We start from the raw sequence: 14,243 nt of genomic DNA, 5'->3' as shown, positions 1-14,243 counted from the left end.
TAAACGAGTATCAAAGAGGATAATTCATAATTTCTCCTATTATGAAAGCTCATAGATCAGTGATCTGTGAAAGAATTTACATAATCTAACTACCAATAGAATAGAAATTTTTCAACTTAAACGTGTATAGCAACAGCATTGAAGTATTTCAATAGTACACTATTGAAAACCCTGTCTCATTCGACCCATGTCAACACCAGCCAATCAGAACGCGTTCTAAGGAAGAGAACAAAATATCTGCTGCTGTAAAACAAATCGTTCGAGAAAAATGTTCCGAACAGTGCTTAATATCGTAGTGAGTTCCACAGACAGGAATGAATCCCTTACAGCATCCTGATAGTTTCTTTCAATGAAATGGAAATCCGAATTGAAATAATCGAAATTAAAATTCTATATGCTACTATTTTTATAGCCGTTAGGATCGCCCATTAGCGAAAAAGTTATAAACGAAATCTCATAAAAAGAAACCTCTTAACAAAAATTGGATCAGTTTGGATTCTATCGCCACTGCGAGCGGATGTATTAAGTGTCGTTTGCAAAGCTAGTTTCGCTTCCGACAAGATCGATTACGTCACAGCTGCTAGTCGTTTGCATTGGTGAAAAAACAACGAAAAGAGGACAACGGTGGGGAGCATCACACAAAATCAGCCGTTCTAATGGCTCTAAAATTTCTAAAGCACTATTAGGATTTTTTCTTCGCAAATCGAAGGTAAAAAACTCCAGTTTTAGTGCAAATCTAGAACTGTTTGATTAGATTTGTGAACTTTTCGCTGTGTGAAATTCACATTAATCGAGATGAAGTGAAGCCTTTTTTTTGTTTTTGCGAAAAATGTGAAAAAGGAGAATGCTTGCAAAATTCATACAATTTATCAACTAATTGATATTCGGAAGTGTTAAGGAACATGTCAGTTGTTTTCGTATTCACGACATCCAGTTATGTCTCTGACATTACCCACCCGCCTTTTTGTCCGCTACGTCACTTATGCCATCTTATCTTCGGAACTAAAAGTCACAGCCATTTGATCTTCGAACTTGATCAATGACCCAATAATAGCTTTTAAACGAGCCAACGTTCGTTGAAATCGGTTTAGCAATCTTTAAGAAAATTAAGCGGTAATAAATTCGTTGAAAGGTGAACGCAAATACACACATCATCGGCCCGTACTTCTTCAAAGGCGACGAGAAAGAATTGGACATGCTTGACATGTGGTTTCAACAAGACGGTGCCACATTCCACATATTGAAGCATTTATTCGTGAAATACCGGCCGATATGTTGGACAGAGTGTGCCAAAATTGGACCTTGCGCATGGGCCATTTAAAGCGGAGCCTCGGTCACCATTTGTATGAAATCATCTTCAATCGTATATCAAATTGATCGTTCTATCGATTCCAATAAAGATTTCGTCATTTTTTTTTATTTTATGGTTTGTTTTTTTTTTTGTAAATCAAAATCACCCTTTACAAAACATCATTCGAACAACATTTTGTATTTTTTTCGTGAAAAAATATTGAGAATTACGTTTTTATTTGATTCTTTAAATTTTTTGGTAATTTTTAAAGTAAAAAAAATCGTTCTAAGTAACGAAAAAGAATCCGTTAGGGTTAGGTATTCTACATGCAAAAGGATACAGTATAATGTGCAAAATTTGAAAGCAATTAATGAAGTAGTTTTTAAATGACGATTGCACTTATTTGGAGTTTGCAGTCATTCATATAATACTGAAGATTGAAATTTGATTTTCGTTTTCCTTTAAAAAAAACGGCAGACTAAACATTTTCGGAAACGACACCCCTATCTTAGCATGAACATATGAACGCAATTAAAATTTCAATGCATTCGATATTGTCTCGATCGTACTCACCAGCAACAAGTCGAATCCATTTCCACGAAATCCTCGTTCTTCAGTGGCAATATTTCCATCGATTTCTCGCAGAAGCTTTAGAGCTTCCTCCGTTTGCGGCAGCAACGGATACAATGGCGACGGTTGGCTTGCAACGCTTCTCGGACTCGGTTGCCGGTAATCGTCTTTGCAATCAGTATAAAAATTCCAATTCACTTGTCGGATCAGTGACTGAGACGGGTTCGAGGGCTGCCGGTCACACTGACTACCAGCCGCTGCGATGCCGGAATCGTCCGAACGATAGTACAGATAAGCCGGCCTCGGAGTTGATCCGACCAGAGCGGATGGTGTCAGTGTCTGTTGCTTGTTGAACAGCAGGGAAGAATGGTTTACCGGAACGCCGTTGGGGACTGACGAACGCGATGGATTGTTTTCCTGGGATGCATTTTCACTCGGCCTCAGGGATGATTGATTACCTTCACTCAACGCATCATCAAAGGTCATCACAGTACGGGAAACTCACACCTCCTCAATTGCACTAATCTGACACTTCACGAGTGTTGCAAAGATTTCCGATGAATCATAGTCAGTCAGTCAACAACATCCAATGCAACTGAGTTCGCCCAATGAAATCCGATGCGATGGAAATAATTGAGTTTGTGTTGTCCCAGATTCAATCCTGAAAATTAATAACAGTAAACTAGATCATTGTTCCGTTAAGAATTTTCATTTGGTGATAAAATAATTCAGAATTGATCATTCCACTTATAAACAAATGCAACAAAATGCACGTCTGTTTGATGCAATATGCAGATTGCAGTTAAACTAAAAACGGAATCAAACTAGATCTGGGAAGTAGACTCAAGGAAACTACTTGTTCTAAAATTTACGAATGAATTGAACAGATTCAAAATAATAGGAAAAAGTACTCCCAACAAAAGGATGTAAAATTCAACGCATTTTTTACACAATGGTGAAGAAGTTCGGCAATACGCCAAAGCTTGAGCAATTTAATATCTTGGTACAATGTTTATTTTACTGTTACTTAATCACATTCCGTTTTATTTAAAAGAATTTACAAAAGCTGAGAATCGAAACTCGACCTGGTCTGGTTGAAAAACTTGTAGTAGGTAATGTTAGAGACATAATCGCGAGATTGACGTAGAACTGCTGTTGACAAGGGGCAGATCCCTTCAAAAAAGCACATCTATTTTGGTACATTGTTCTACTAATAAACCATCCATTTCAAGCAAAATCTCATTCGATCTTAGTCAAATGCTTGGGATTATGAAAAGAACCGAAGATTACCATTTCTCCAACTTTCAACACAGTTGACAATTATTTCCATGGGCAAAATTCCGAACAAATCGGTTGCCTCTAGTTTGGTGAACGGCGCACAAAGTAAATCTGGCACTTTCTTGTGTGCTCTTTACTCATGTGATATGTGATTTCTGTACAATGATTTCAGTACAAAGTTGTACGCGTACAACGATGAGGTGACATGCATGTTTTGCGCACAGAATGAATATACAGTGGAACGAAACCACTCAAAACTTACCCAAGCAACCAGAAGTTCCACAATTACTCAAAATGCTTATTTTCTAGCTGCTTAAAAGTACACGCGGAACTTTTGAGAGCTTGAATGTACATAATAATTGATTCCCCCGCTCCGATGATCGATGATATAAAAACAAAAAAAATTTGCGGTATGAAGTGTATTCTTGGTAACGGATTTATTACAGATACAATCAATGCCTCTCTTAACAGATCGGCTGAAAAGTTCGTATCGTTTCTATGAGAGGGCGCCACTAGAATTAAATCCATACCATTTTCAGTTAGTACCAACCTTCAAAAGATACGTGTATAAATTTGACAGCTGTCTGTTTATTAGTTTGTGAGATATTGCATTTTGAGTGAAGCTACTTTTGTTATTGTGAAAAAAAATGGAAAAAAAGGAATTTTGTGTGTTGATGAAACACTACTTTTTGATGAAAAAAAGTGCCGCCGATACCAAAAAATGGCTTGATGAGTGTTATCCAGACTCTGCACCGGGCGAAGCAACAATTCGTAAGTGGTTTGCAAAATTTCGTACTGGTCATATGAGCACCGAAGACGATGAACGCAGTGGACGTCCAAAAGAGGCTGTTACCGATAAAAACGTGAAAAAAATCCACAAAATGATGTTCAATGACCGTAAAGTGAAGTTGATCAAGATAGCTGACACCCTTAAGATATCAAAGGAACGTGTTGGACATATTATTCACGATTATTTGGATATGAGAAAGCTTTGTGCAAAATGGGTGCCGCGTGAGCTCACAATCGATCAAAAACAACAACAAATTGATGATTCTGAGCAGTGTTTGGAGCTGTTATATCGAAATAAAACCGATTTTTTTCGTCGATATATAACAATGGACGAAACATGGCTCCATCACTTCACTCCGGAGTCCAATCGACAGTCATCTGAGTGGACTGCACGCGATGAACCGAACCCAAAGCGTGGAAAGACTCAACAATCGGCCGGTAAGGTTATGGCGTCTGTATTTTGGGATTCGCATGGTATAATTTTCATTGACTACCTTGAAAAGGGAAAAACCATCAACAGTGACTATTATATAGCGTTATTAGAGCGTTTGAAGGACGAAATTTCAAAAAAACGGCCTCATTTGAAGAAGAAAAAAGTTTTGTTTCATCAAGACAATCCACCGTGTCACAAGTCGATGAAAACCATGCTGAAATTACGAACTGCAATACGAACTTTACAGTGTTAATTATTAAACCAGTTTTGTGTGTGAGTGTTCATCGGATGACAGTTTCACTCATATCAAATTTTAATGGTTTTAAGGTGCATTTATGACACGTTTGTTCTGGGATACGGGATTTTTTTTCATTGTTCAAATGTAATTAGAAATAGGGAAAACTAGATGTCCATAATTTTCATGTTCTACCGTAACATCCACTGACATAAAATATAAAAAGGGAGGAATTTTGAAAGGCTTTTAGAACTAATTTCCGGAACACTAGCTCCATTTTTCATGCTACGAAGCGGATTTCTACCAAAAAGGAGATTAATCAAAAAATTTTGCTTGTAAATCATGCTGACTTTTGCAAAATCCGCATAAATTATAAGGGGCTCAATCATAATTCTATTTTTACCCGCATAATACGATAAAAACGTGCTTAATCCACCTAGCAGTGAGATGATACCTTTTTTCATCAATCCGCATGTGTTTTTTGCATGAATTTTCTTCGTTGTTTCAGTTTTCATTCTAATTATTCTAATGTCCGTTGTTTTAAGTGGCAATTAGAGATTTTAATCACTCATTACTCTGTAATGTCGAAACTGCAAATCGGATCAAATTTGAATCTAGAAGTGTAACAATCGATTAAACATTCCATGATATGTCGAAATAATTACCACTTTAGAGTTTAGGGTAATTTAAGGTACTTCTAGAGCCGGTATTTAGGAACCAGCATAACCCAAACCGATTCGTATGGCCATATGACGAATAAATTGCAATATTTTTGAGTCCAACTTTAAATCTTTTCGGGATTGTCATCTTCTATATCGCCTTGAATTTTAAAAATTCATCATCCTACAATTCCAAAATCGGAAGTCAGTATTGGATAAAATTGGATTTATTTAAATTTGAACTTTTGTTTCTGAAATTCGATTTAGCTTTTTTTGAGAAAACGATTGAGCTTTGAGAAACTTCGATACTGGAACCGGAATTCGAAGTTCAGTGTAGCCGAAGTCAGATAAATTCACCTGAGTAGCTGTATAGTTTACATTTGTTTCAAAATGTTAGAAAATCAGTGTAGACATCTTTGAGAAATCGTAGTGCGAATTAAATCCGAATCGAAAACTCATTACCACTAAAAATGAAATAAGTTTTTTTACTTATCGACTATCCAAATCTACAAACCCGATAAACCTGATTAATTTATGTGAAATAGATATTTTTATACTAATCACCCTGTATCTCCTAAACCAGAAGTCGGATCTGACTGAAAAACAAGATGTTTTATAGAATCTTAAAATTTTTCATTTGAATATTAGATGATTCTTAGAATTCATTTGAATCTTAAAACGGTTCAGCCATCTACGAGAAAAATGAGTTACACACAATTTTAATTTCGTTTCATACGTCCTCCTGTAGTTCCGGAACCAGAGGTCAGAACCAAACATAATTCAGGAACCTTTTTTGGGAGTATACGATTTTTCATATGAATCTGAGTTTGTAGAAAACGGTTGAGTCATCCCCGAAAAAAATTGAGTGAAATTATTTGTCACACACGCATTTGCTGATCTCGACGAACTGATTCGAATGGCATATGGCTGTTATGTTCTTCCAGCATTTATTGTAAGTAGTTTAAATCAATATAATTATGGAATTACTTTCAACTCGAAAATTCTGCCATCATCTCGTTTACATATGGCATATTCGAACGATTATGTTGCCAAAAACGAACCGTGCTAAAATTGGTCCGAGGCAAAATATCATGCTGTACACAGTCTTTTGGGTACTTGAAAACAAATGTATGTAACAGTATTAAAAATCGTGTTTTTTGTTGCTACCAAACATTTCTTTGCCAGACAGCGCTCAAAACTTCTTCTGCTGGAATAGGAGAAAAAATCGCTTACACAAAAACTTCGATATATCCGTTAAAAATGGACGGATTTTAACAATCTATGGTTTGTTGGATAGGTATTAACGTGCGGAATCCAAGTCTGAAAAGTAATATTTTGTTTTCAAGGTCAATTTTTTTTCAAGGTCAATTGTGACAGATACTGTCAAAAAACTGAAAATGTTGACATAAAACTTCTTATAACTCAAAAAGTAAACATCCGATCTCAAAACCATTCAATAGCGTTCTGGGTGATGGAGAGACCTTTCATTTGCGACTGGTTTGATCAAAATCGGTCCAGCCATCTCTGAGATCTCGATCTCTTAGTTGACAACACACATACAGACACACACACATACACACACACGGACATTTGCTCAGTTCGTCTAGCTGAATCGATTGGTATATGACATTCGGCCCTCCGGGCCTCGGAAAATTTGTCTAAAGTTTGAGCAAATTCTATACCTATTTTTTATATATATAAAAAAGGTAAAAAAAGAGCGCATAAACTTTTAACATCGAGCCTCAAAATAGTAAGTAAATCTAAAATATTCTTAGTATGTAACCATCAAAAACGGAATGGCACACACATATTCCAGAAAAATGCTATCAACGTAACAGTTTATTCAGTACGAAATTTTCATAAAAAGGCTTAGATAGGCTAGATTTGACATAGGTTTGATGTTTCATTTTGATTCATAAATCAGATGAACAATGGTCTACTAGACTGGAATATAATCTCATAAAAAGAGACAGGTATAGTCGATGCCTTTCACGCAGCCCACCTGGGTTCGATTCTCAACCCCGCACATAGGATCAGAGAGTTTTCTAGTCCGAATGAGCTGAAGGTTAAAACCTCTTTAATGTAAACAAAAAAAAATCTCATAATGGTTTTAGTAGGACTTTGAGGAGTTTGAAGTGGTTATGCTATATTTATGATGTAACACTGAAAACTACTACAAGTATTTATTAAATTGAATATGTTACTTGGCACGTGTTCTGCTTCAATTTACCCACACTGAAAGACTGTTCTCTATTCATACCCAAAATAAGATTCTTTCTAAACAATTTAAAAACAAGTTTTCTTGCTATCCGACGGCATTCAACCCGATGATATAAGACAAAGAACACCCAAACCTTCATTTACGTAATAATCGGGGGTTCGTTAATCGAATTTTGACGTAAAAAAAATTACATCGTTAGGAATTTTCAACGTAAAAAAGTATGTATGTATTATTGAATATGTATAATATAATGGATAATTTTGGAACTAAAATTATCAGTATTTGCAGAAAATCAGATGTTCTAAGTCGCATTAATTTCCAAGATGGCGACTTCCGGTTTATTGACATTCCATGAAAACCCTTACAATATGAATATTTTCGGAACGGGTTTGATGAGTAGATGTAAGAAAGTGATGTTTGAGATGGTTCTGAAATCCAAGATGGCAACTTCCGGTTAATTACTATTCCTTGAAAACCCTTACAACTTGTATCGATATTACTCGAATTGCTCAAATACCAAATGCATATTTGCATATCGTGAACGGTTTTCACGAGAAGTCGCTTATATTTTTAAAGGAGTTGTAAAATATCAGCGGCAGATCTAAATTATAGCCGGATTTAATAAACATACTAAAATACCTATCAAATCAATATGAGATTATCAAGTCCTGTTAAGCTGAACAAGTGCCCTAAATATAGCGAAATTCTGGATATAAAGAACTGGAGCAGATGGAAGTCGCCATCTTGGAATTCAGAATCACTTCAAACATCGTTTTCCAACATCCACTAATCAAACCCGTTCTGAAAATACTCATATTAAAGTAATTTCCATGGAATATAAATAAACCGGAAATCATTTTCACTGTATGCAATAACCTCTTTTTATGAAGTAGGTTCGTAAAAAAAGTTCACGTTATTTGGGATTTGGTTCGTAAAAAGAGTGACGTAAAGAGAGGTAACGTAAAAAAAAGTTGACGTGAACGAAGGTTTGGATGTAATTAGAAGATTTAGAGTTCTCAGAAGTGAATATAGGGGATCAATGTGATAAATGGAATTTTGATAGATCAGTAGTAAACAGGATGATTGAATGATTGGTTTATTGATGTATTGGACATTTATCGTTTATTATTATCACATGTGCGTTAAAAATATAAATCATTGTTTTGAAATCCATTTCAACAATAAATGAAAACCAATTACTCAATAGTGATGATTATATGTACAAATATGAATATATTATTTTCCTTATCTTTATTTCAAAATTTCACCAAATTTACGAACATTTCTTGGTTTGACAGCTTTTTGAGAATATGCTACAACGTTGATAAAATATATAAGTTTTATGCTGCTCGATAGCATTTTATCGAGATTTTTTTCAAAATAAAATGATTGTTGTTTATTATTTGAAGCTCAGAAGAAGGAAATATTGTTTCATGAGTTTACCATCGCTCGCCAATGGTGGAATTAATTTCAGGCTTTCAGAAGTTGGTATTTTCTACGATATTGATATGCCGTATGCTGGCTTTATTCGCATTCGTTTGGTGCAAATTTCGTACAGCGAAATATTGTTCAAGATTTGCACTAAATTAATGATTTTTACCTTCGATTTGCAAGGAAAGTAATATTAATAGTTCTTCAAATAGCATTTAGAGTCATTAGAACGGCTGATTTTGTATAATGTTCCCTATATGCTCACAGAAGAACTAGTTGTTCTATTTATTTATTTTAGTTGGTTTGAAACAAAGTCGCAATAACTAAGTTCAGTTTTGCTATGACTGAGTAGAAACATGTATTGGAGACAGGCACGTATCCAGAGGGGGGCCGAAGGGGCTCGGGCCCCTCCCGAAATCGAAGTAAAGTAATTTCCATTTTGAGATTTTTAACTTTTATTTCCGGAATCAGGAACATAAATGAGTTTTTTGGTTATCAACTAACAAGATGTGCTGATTAGAAGATTTTACCAACCAGTTTTAAATAACCCGCTTCTTTTTGCAATGGAATTTATTTTCGAGGCTCAAAAGTCGGGTTTCACAGTGATTACAATCAATGTCAAAATTAAAGGAAATGGTACTGGATGATCAGAAAGTGCCATGAAGATTAGTACTGAGCAAACATATCATAGTTTTAGCCAGATTCTGTGAATGAAAAAGATGTCCTGCCGCTGGATGTTGCACTTGCATACTCAGGATAAAAAAGATGAACGCGAGCACACTTCAGAAGCATGTTCGCTTATGCTGATGATGATGGTGTCGGTTGATTACTGTTGACTTACTTCATTATTATACGTCAGAGAACAGGACATTACCGATTTCGGTAATATAAGTATAAGTGTGAATTATTGGAGCGATTGAAAATCAGTGTGAGCTCTGAGAAATTTATGTGAGTTCCGTTTTGGAGTTTTTGAATGCTACTACGAAAATTTTTCTTTTGTTACATCATCACTCCCAATTAGGAATTTAAATTTTATACTCATCACCCTGTAAAATTTCAAATATATTCATGCATATATTCCCCTGAAAATCTCATCTATATTCAAAAATTGAAACTCGAAAAAAAGTCCGCGAACTCTAAATTTTCTTCAAAGAATGATGCACGGAATTGATATAGCGAACAAAAAGAAAAGATCGCGGCAATTTAAATTTTCACAAACGTCTACTTAAAACGTGATTTTGAAAAGTCTACAAAAAAGTCTGAAACTGAATCATGTCTACAGCTTATTTTATAAATCTGCTGATTTACAAACAAATCTGCAGGCATCTCTGATCCAGACACGGAAGTTGACTCGATGAAATTTAATAGAAACACGTGGGATTATGAGGCACTTCATTTGAATATAAATTTGTTAAAATCGGCTTGACCATCTGTTGGACTAATAACCAACAAATTTTGCCAAACTAGAAGAGCTTACTGAATAGTTTCGAAATATTTGTTCCTTCTTACATCGTGGGTTATAAGAACACACCTTTGAAATTGAAGGTTTTAATACTCATCACTCAGCTTTTCCGGAACTAGAAGTCGAATCCGAACTATGGGACTAGGACTAGAAGAAATGTAAAAATCGATCCCTTCCCTTTGACCCATAGAAATTTTTGCTTAAATCTCCCATTGTCCAATCCGAAATATGTGAGTACATATTTACTTAAAATGCTACATACTCGCACTCACTCTTCAATAAAAAATAAAACAAAAAATACTAAAGGCACAAGAATGATCGCTTAGACGGATTATTTCTTATTTTTGGGCCCCTCCCGAAACGAAATCCTGATGAGCAGGTTTTAAGCCTGCTGGATAGAATGTGGATTTCAGTTCCAGCGGGTTTTCCCTGCGACTATAGTTGCATCTAACTTTGTTAAAGATTTATGTGGAAACCACTAGTACATTTTTACACAAAGGCTAATTGAATAGTGCCTCAACAAATAGTCAACCGAAACATAAATACGAAGCTATCAGGAATCACCGAAGGCGTAGACATCTTCGAATAATTTAATTTAGTAAACGATAAAATCACTAATATAACGGGAACAGTAAACCAGCCCGAATGGCCTAAACCGGACAATCCCACGTGGCCTAGAAGTTCAAAACGCCGTCGTGTGGATGAAAAGACTACCATTCAAGCCCCGTCCGACCATGGAGCCAGTCAGATCGATTTTAATGATCTTTCCGTGTCTTTTGTTAGAACCAACGTGGAAAAGTTCTGGTTGTACCTTTCAGGGTTGAACCCGTTAGTCTCGGACAGTGACGTCCAGAAAATTGTCGCTCGTTGCCTGGATTTGAATGATCCAATCAACTTGGTACGGCTTGTACCAAAAGGCAAGGATGTATCTGGCATGTCATTTGTGTCTTATAAAATTGGACTGAATCCTGATATGAAAACAAAGGCACTGGACCCATGGTGTTGGCCGGTTGGATTACTGTTTCGGGAATTTATTAACCAGCCAAAAAACTTCGATCGGCGAATGACTCCCCCCAGCTCGAAAAGTTCGTAAGGAGTCACATTCCATTGCGATGCACTGCGGACGGTGGAAACCCTAGGGTTTCCACCAGGGGCGAGTATTTTTGTTTAAATCCAGATATTCCAGCACTTAATGACAACGCGTTTCAGCATGACTATAACGATAATCAAATCTGGATCTATTACCAAAACGTACGAGGTTTAAGGACAAAGGTTGATGATATTTTCTTGGCTACGCATGACTGCTGTTACGACGTCATCATTCTGACGGAGACTGGACTTGACGACCGAATAAACTCGCTACAACTTTTTGGAAACTCATTTAACGTGTTCCGGTGTGATAGGAGTCCAGAAAATAGTAACAAAAGGAGTTTTGGCGGCGTTTTGATCACCGTTTCTCAAGCGCACCCATGCTCATTATTGGATTATTTAAACCTTTCCCAAGCAAACAAACAAAAGAATCACAACGGACGTGTTCTCGATCTGGTTTTTGGCCCTGCCGAGCAACAATTGAATATAAATAATTGTACTGCTCCACTGCTACCCGTTGACCTTCATCACCCTCCCTTGACAATATCGTTTTCAATTAACCGTGATGAAGATATTAGTCGTGCTGCTCCTCTGAATAAACCGAGAGCGTTAAACTACAGGAGTATTAATTTTGATGCTTTGATTGAGTTTCTTCGAAACATAAATTGGGAACCTCTCAAGGAGCTCGATCATGTGGATGATATGGCCGTGCAGTTTCGAGATCTTTTGTTGGAGTGGTTAAACTTAAATTTGCCTTTGGTAAAGTGTGCGATTTCTCCTCCGAGGGCAAATTCTCGTCTTCGAGCTCTGATACGTGAACGGAATACATGGCAGCGTAAACACCGTCGTTGGTGTTCTACTGAAACTAAGAAAAACTTCAAAAAGTCTAGCGATGAATATCGTTTACTGAATACCGGATTGTACAAAGCTTATGTTATGCGAGTGCAGAATGACTTACGACGGAACCCTAAAAAATTCTGGAGCTTTTTTTTTTTTATAATAAAATATCGTTTATTTTGCTTAGAATAACTATTTACAAATCATATTTGATCAAGCTTCTAATTTTCATTCTTCTAAATTCAAATCAAACTCTAGCTCTGCTATGTCGATATAATTAATTTGGTTCAGAATGAAGTTAACGTATTTTATAACTAATTGTAGTATTTCAATTTTCACTGTAGTTTGTGTGTTATTTAGTGAAGGTCGCAGCAGATCAGTGGAAGTAAGCCTTCGCTAGCCTCCCAGAATTGTTGTTGTTCTTCGCTGAAAATACGACCATGCTGCAATCACACGCGGGCACTCGCAGAATTTGTGTGCGAGCGTTTCGATACTTCCTTCACAGTGCAAGTAGTTTGGGTTATCCGCTCGCCCGATAACGTGCAAGAGTTTGCGATGCGCTGTTTTCTCATTAACCAAGAAATACAGATCGCTGCGTTGGTTCGACGATAGTTGTCTCGTAGAAGTGGTTTTCCAAATCTTCCTCCAGTTCAAATCTGGATGGTTACGTTCTACCCTTGGAAGTTCCGTTTGTTCCAAGTAGAAACGATGAATTTCACGGCTGGTGGTGTTTTCTACGATTTGACGTGGAATCAACGGAATTTTTTGATGTAAGATTTTGAGACAAGGAAAGTCGGCGGGAACTGGGGTGTTTTGATTTAAAAGAGAGCGATAGAAAGGAAGGCAATTGATTTCCTTCAAATGTCGATTTATTAGAAGCGCGTTGCTTTTGAAGGACGGCAGCTGAAGCTTTAGTCCACCTTGCGTTTTGTCTCGTACTAACTGGTGCATCGGAATACGTGCTGGTGTCCCACGAAATAGAAAGGACCCCATCGCCGATGTTATTCGTGCGGAGTGCATGTTTTGTGGTGGGATTATTGACGATAGGTACCATACTCTCGCTGTGATGAAAGTATTCAATAGTGTCACTTTCTGTTGAAAATTTAGAGTACGCGTGTTGTGCATCCACATCATTTGTATCACTTTTATAACTAAAGGATCCCAGTTTCGCTTCACCATCTCGCGCACCGAGTTAGCGAAAATAACACCGAGTACCTTTATCGTCTCGGCAGTTTGCAGTCCCGGCACCGACATCGCATTTCCATTAATGAATCCGACATCCATACCAACTGTTTTTTGACGATTCAATTTTGCTCCAGATACCGTTTCGAAGCAGTTGAACAATTGAAAACATCGTTCGATTGCTTCTGTTGTTGTGACCAACACGGTGAGATCGTCTGCATATGCCACACATATATCTTCTCCACAGACACGTTCCAGTCGTTCTACGAGGGGGTTGAGGTATATAACGAAGAGAAGCATCGACAACGGGTCTCCTTGTCGCACAGATCGTTCGATTTGGAATGGTTGTGACAGACGTCCATTCACGAGAAATCGGGACGTAGACGTGGTTTGCACTCGAGAGAGCCAGCTAGCGAATCTCGGATTGATTCCCATAGAGAGTAGGGTGCGACGCAGAAACGAATGAGAGACACGATCGAAAGCATGATCAAGATCGAACGAGATTAGTTTTCCCTTTTGCTTTCTCGTGATCAGCTGCGCTAAACGATCTTTTAGCGAAAGAGTTGCCTGGAAGATGGTTTTGCTACCGTTTGAGCACTTTTGAGCGTCACTCAAAACCCGATGATTACAAAGAACGAGCTCTAATCGTGCTTTCATCACACGACTCAATTTTTTGTAGTCCGCATTTAGTAGGCTGATCGGGCGATAGCCTCTCACTGTCTCATCGTTTCCTCTCTTTTTCACTAGAACGATTACCCCTTCGGTA

The 14,243-nt window shown here is 37.1% G+C and overlaps 1 protein-coding gene across 1 annotated transcript in view; it reads right to left on the bottom strand.

Annotated features, from left to right (window-relative positions):
- Positions 1 to 14,243, bottom strand: part of LOC131425422 (zeta-sarcoglycan) — a 309,985-nt gene that overhangs the window by 204,834 nt on the left and 90,908 nt on the right. Inside the window, exon 2 of the mRNA XM_058587326.1 lies at positions 1,865 to 2,522. Coding sequence (XP_058443309.1) covers positions 1,865 to 2,347 — 483 coding nt within the window. The 5' untranslated portion in view covers positions 2,348 to 2,522. The remainder of the gene's footprint in view (positions 1 to 1,864; positions 2,523 to 14,243) is intronic.

Source organism: Malaya genurostris, chromosome 1, assembly GCF_030247185.1.
Source record: "Malaya genurostris strain Urasoe2022 chromosome 1, Malgen_1.1, whole genome shotgun sequence".
Lineage (NCBI taxonomy): Eukaryota > Metazoa > Arthropoda > Insecta > Diptera > Culicidae > Malaya > Malaya genurostris.
This window is presented reverse-complemented; position numbering and strand designations above follow the sequence as displayed.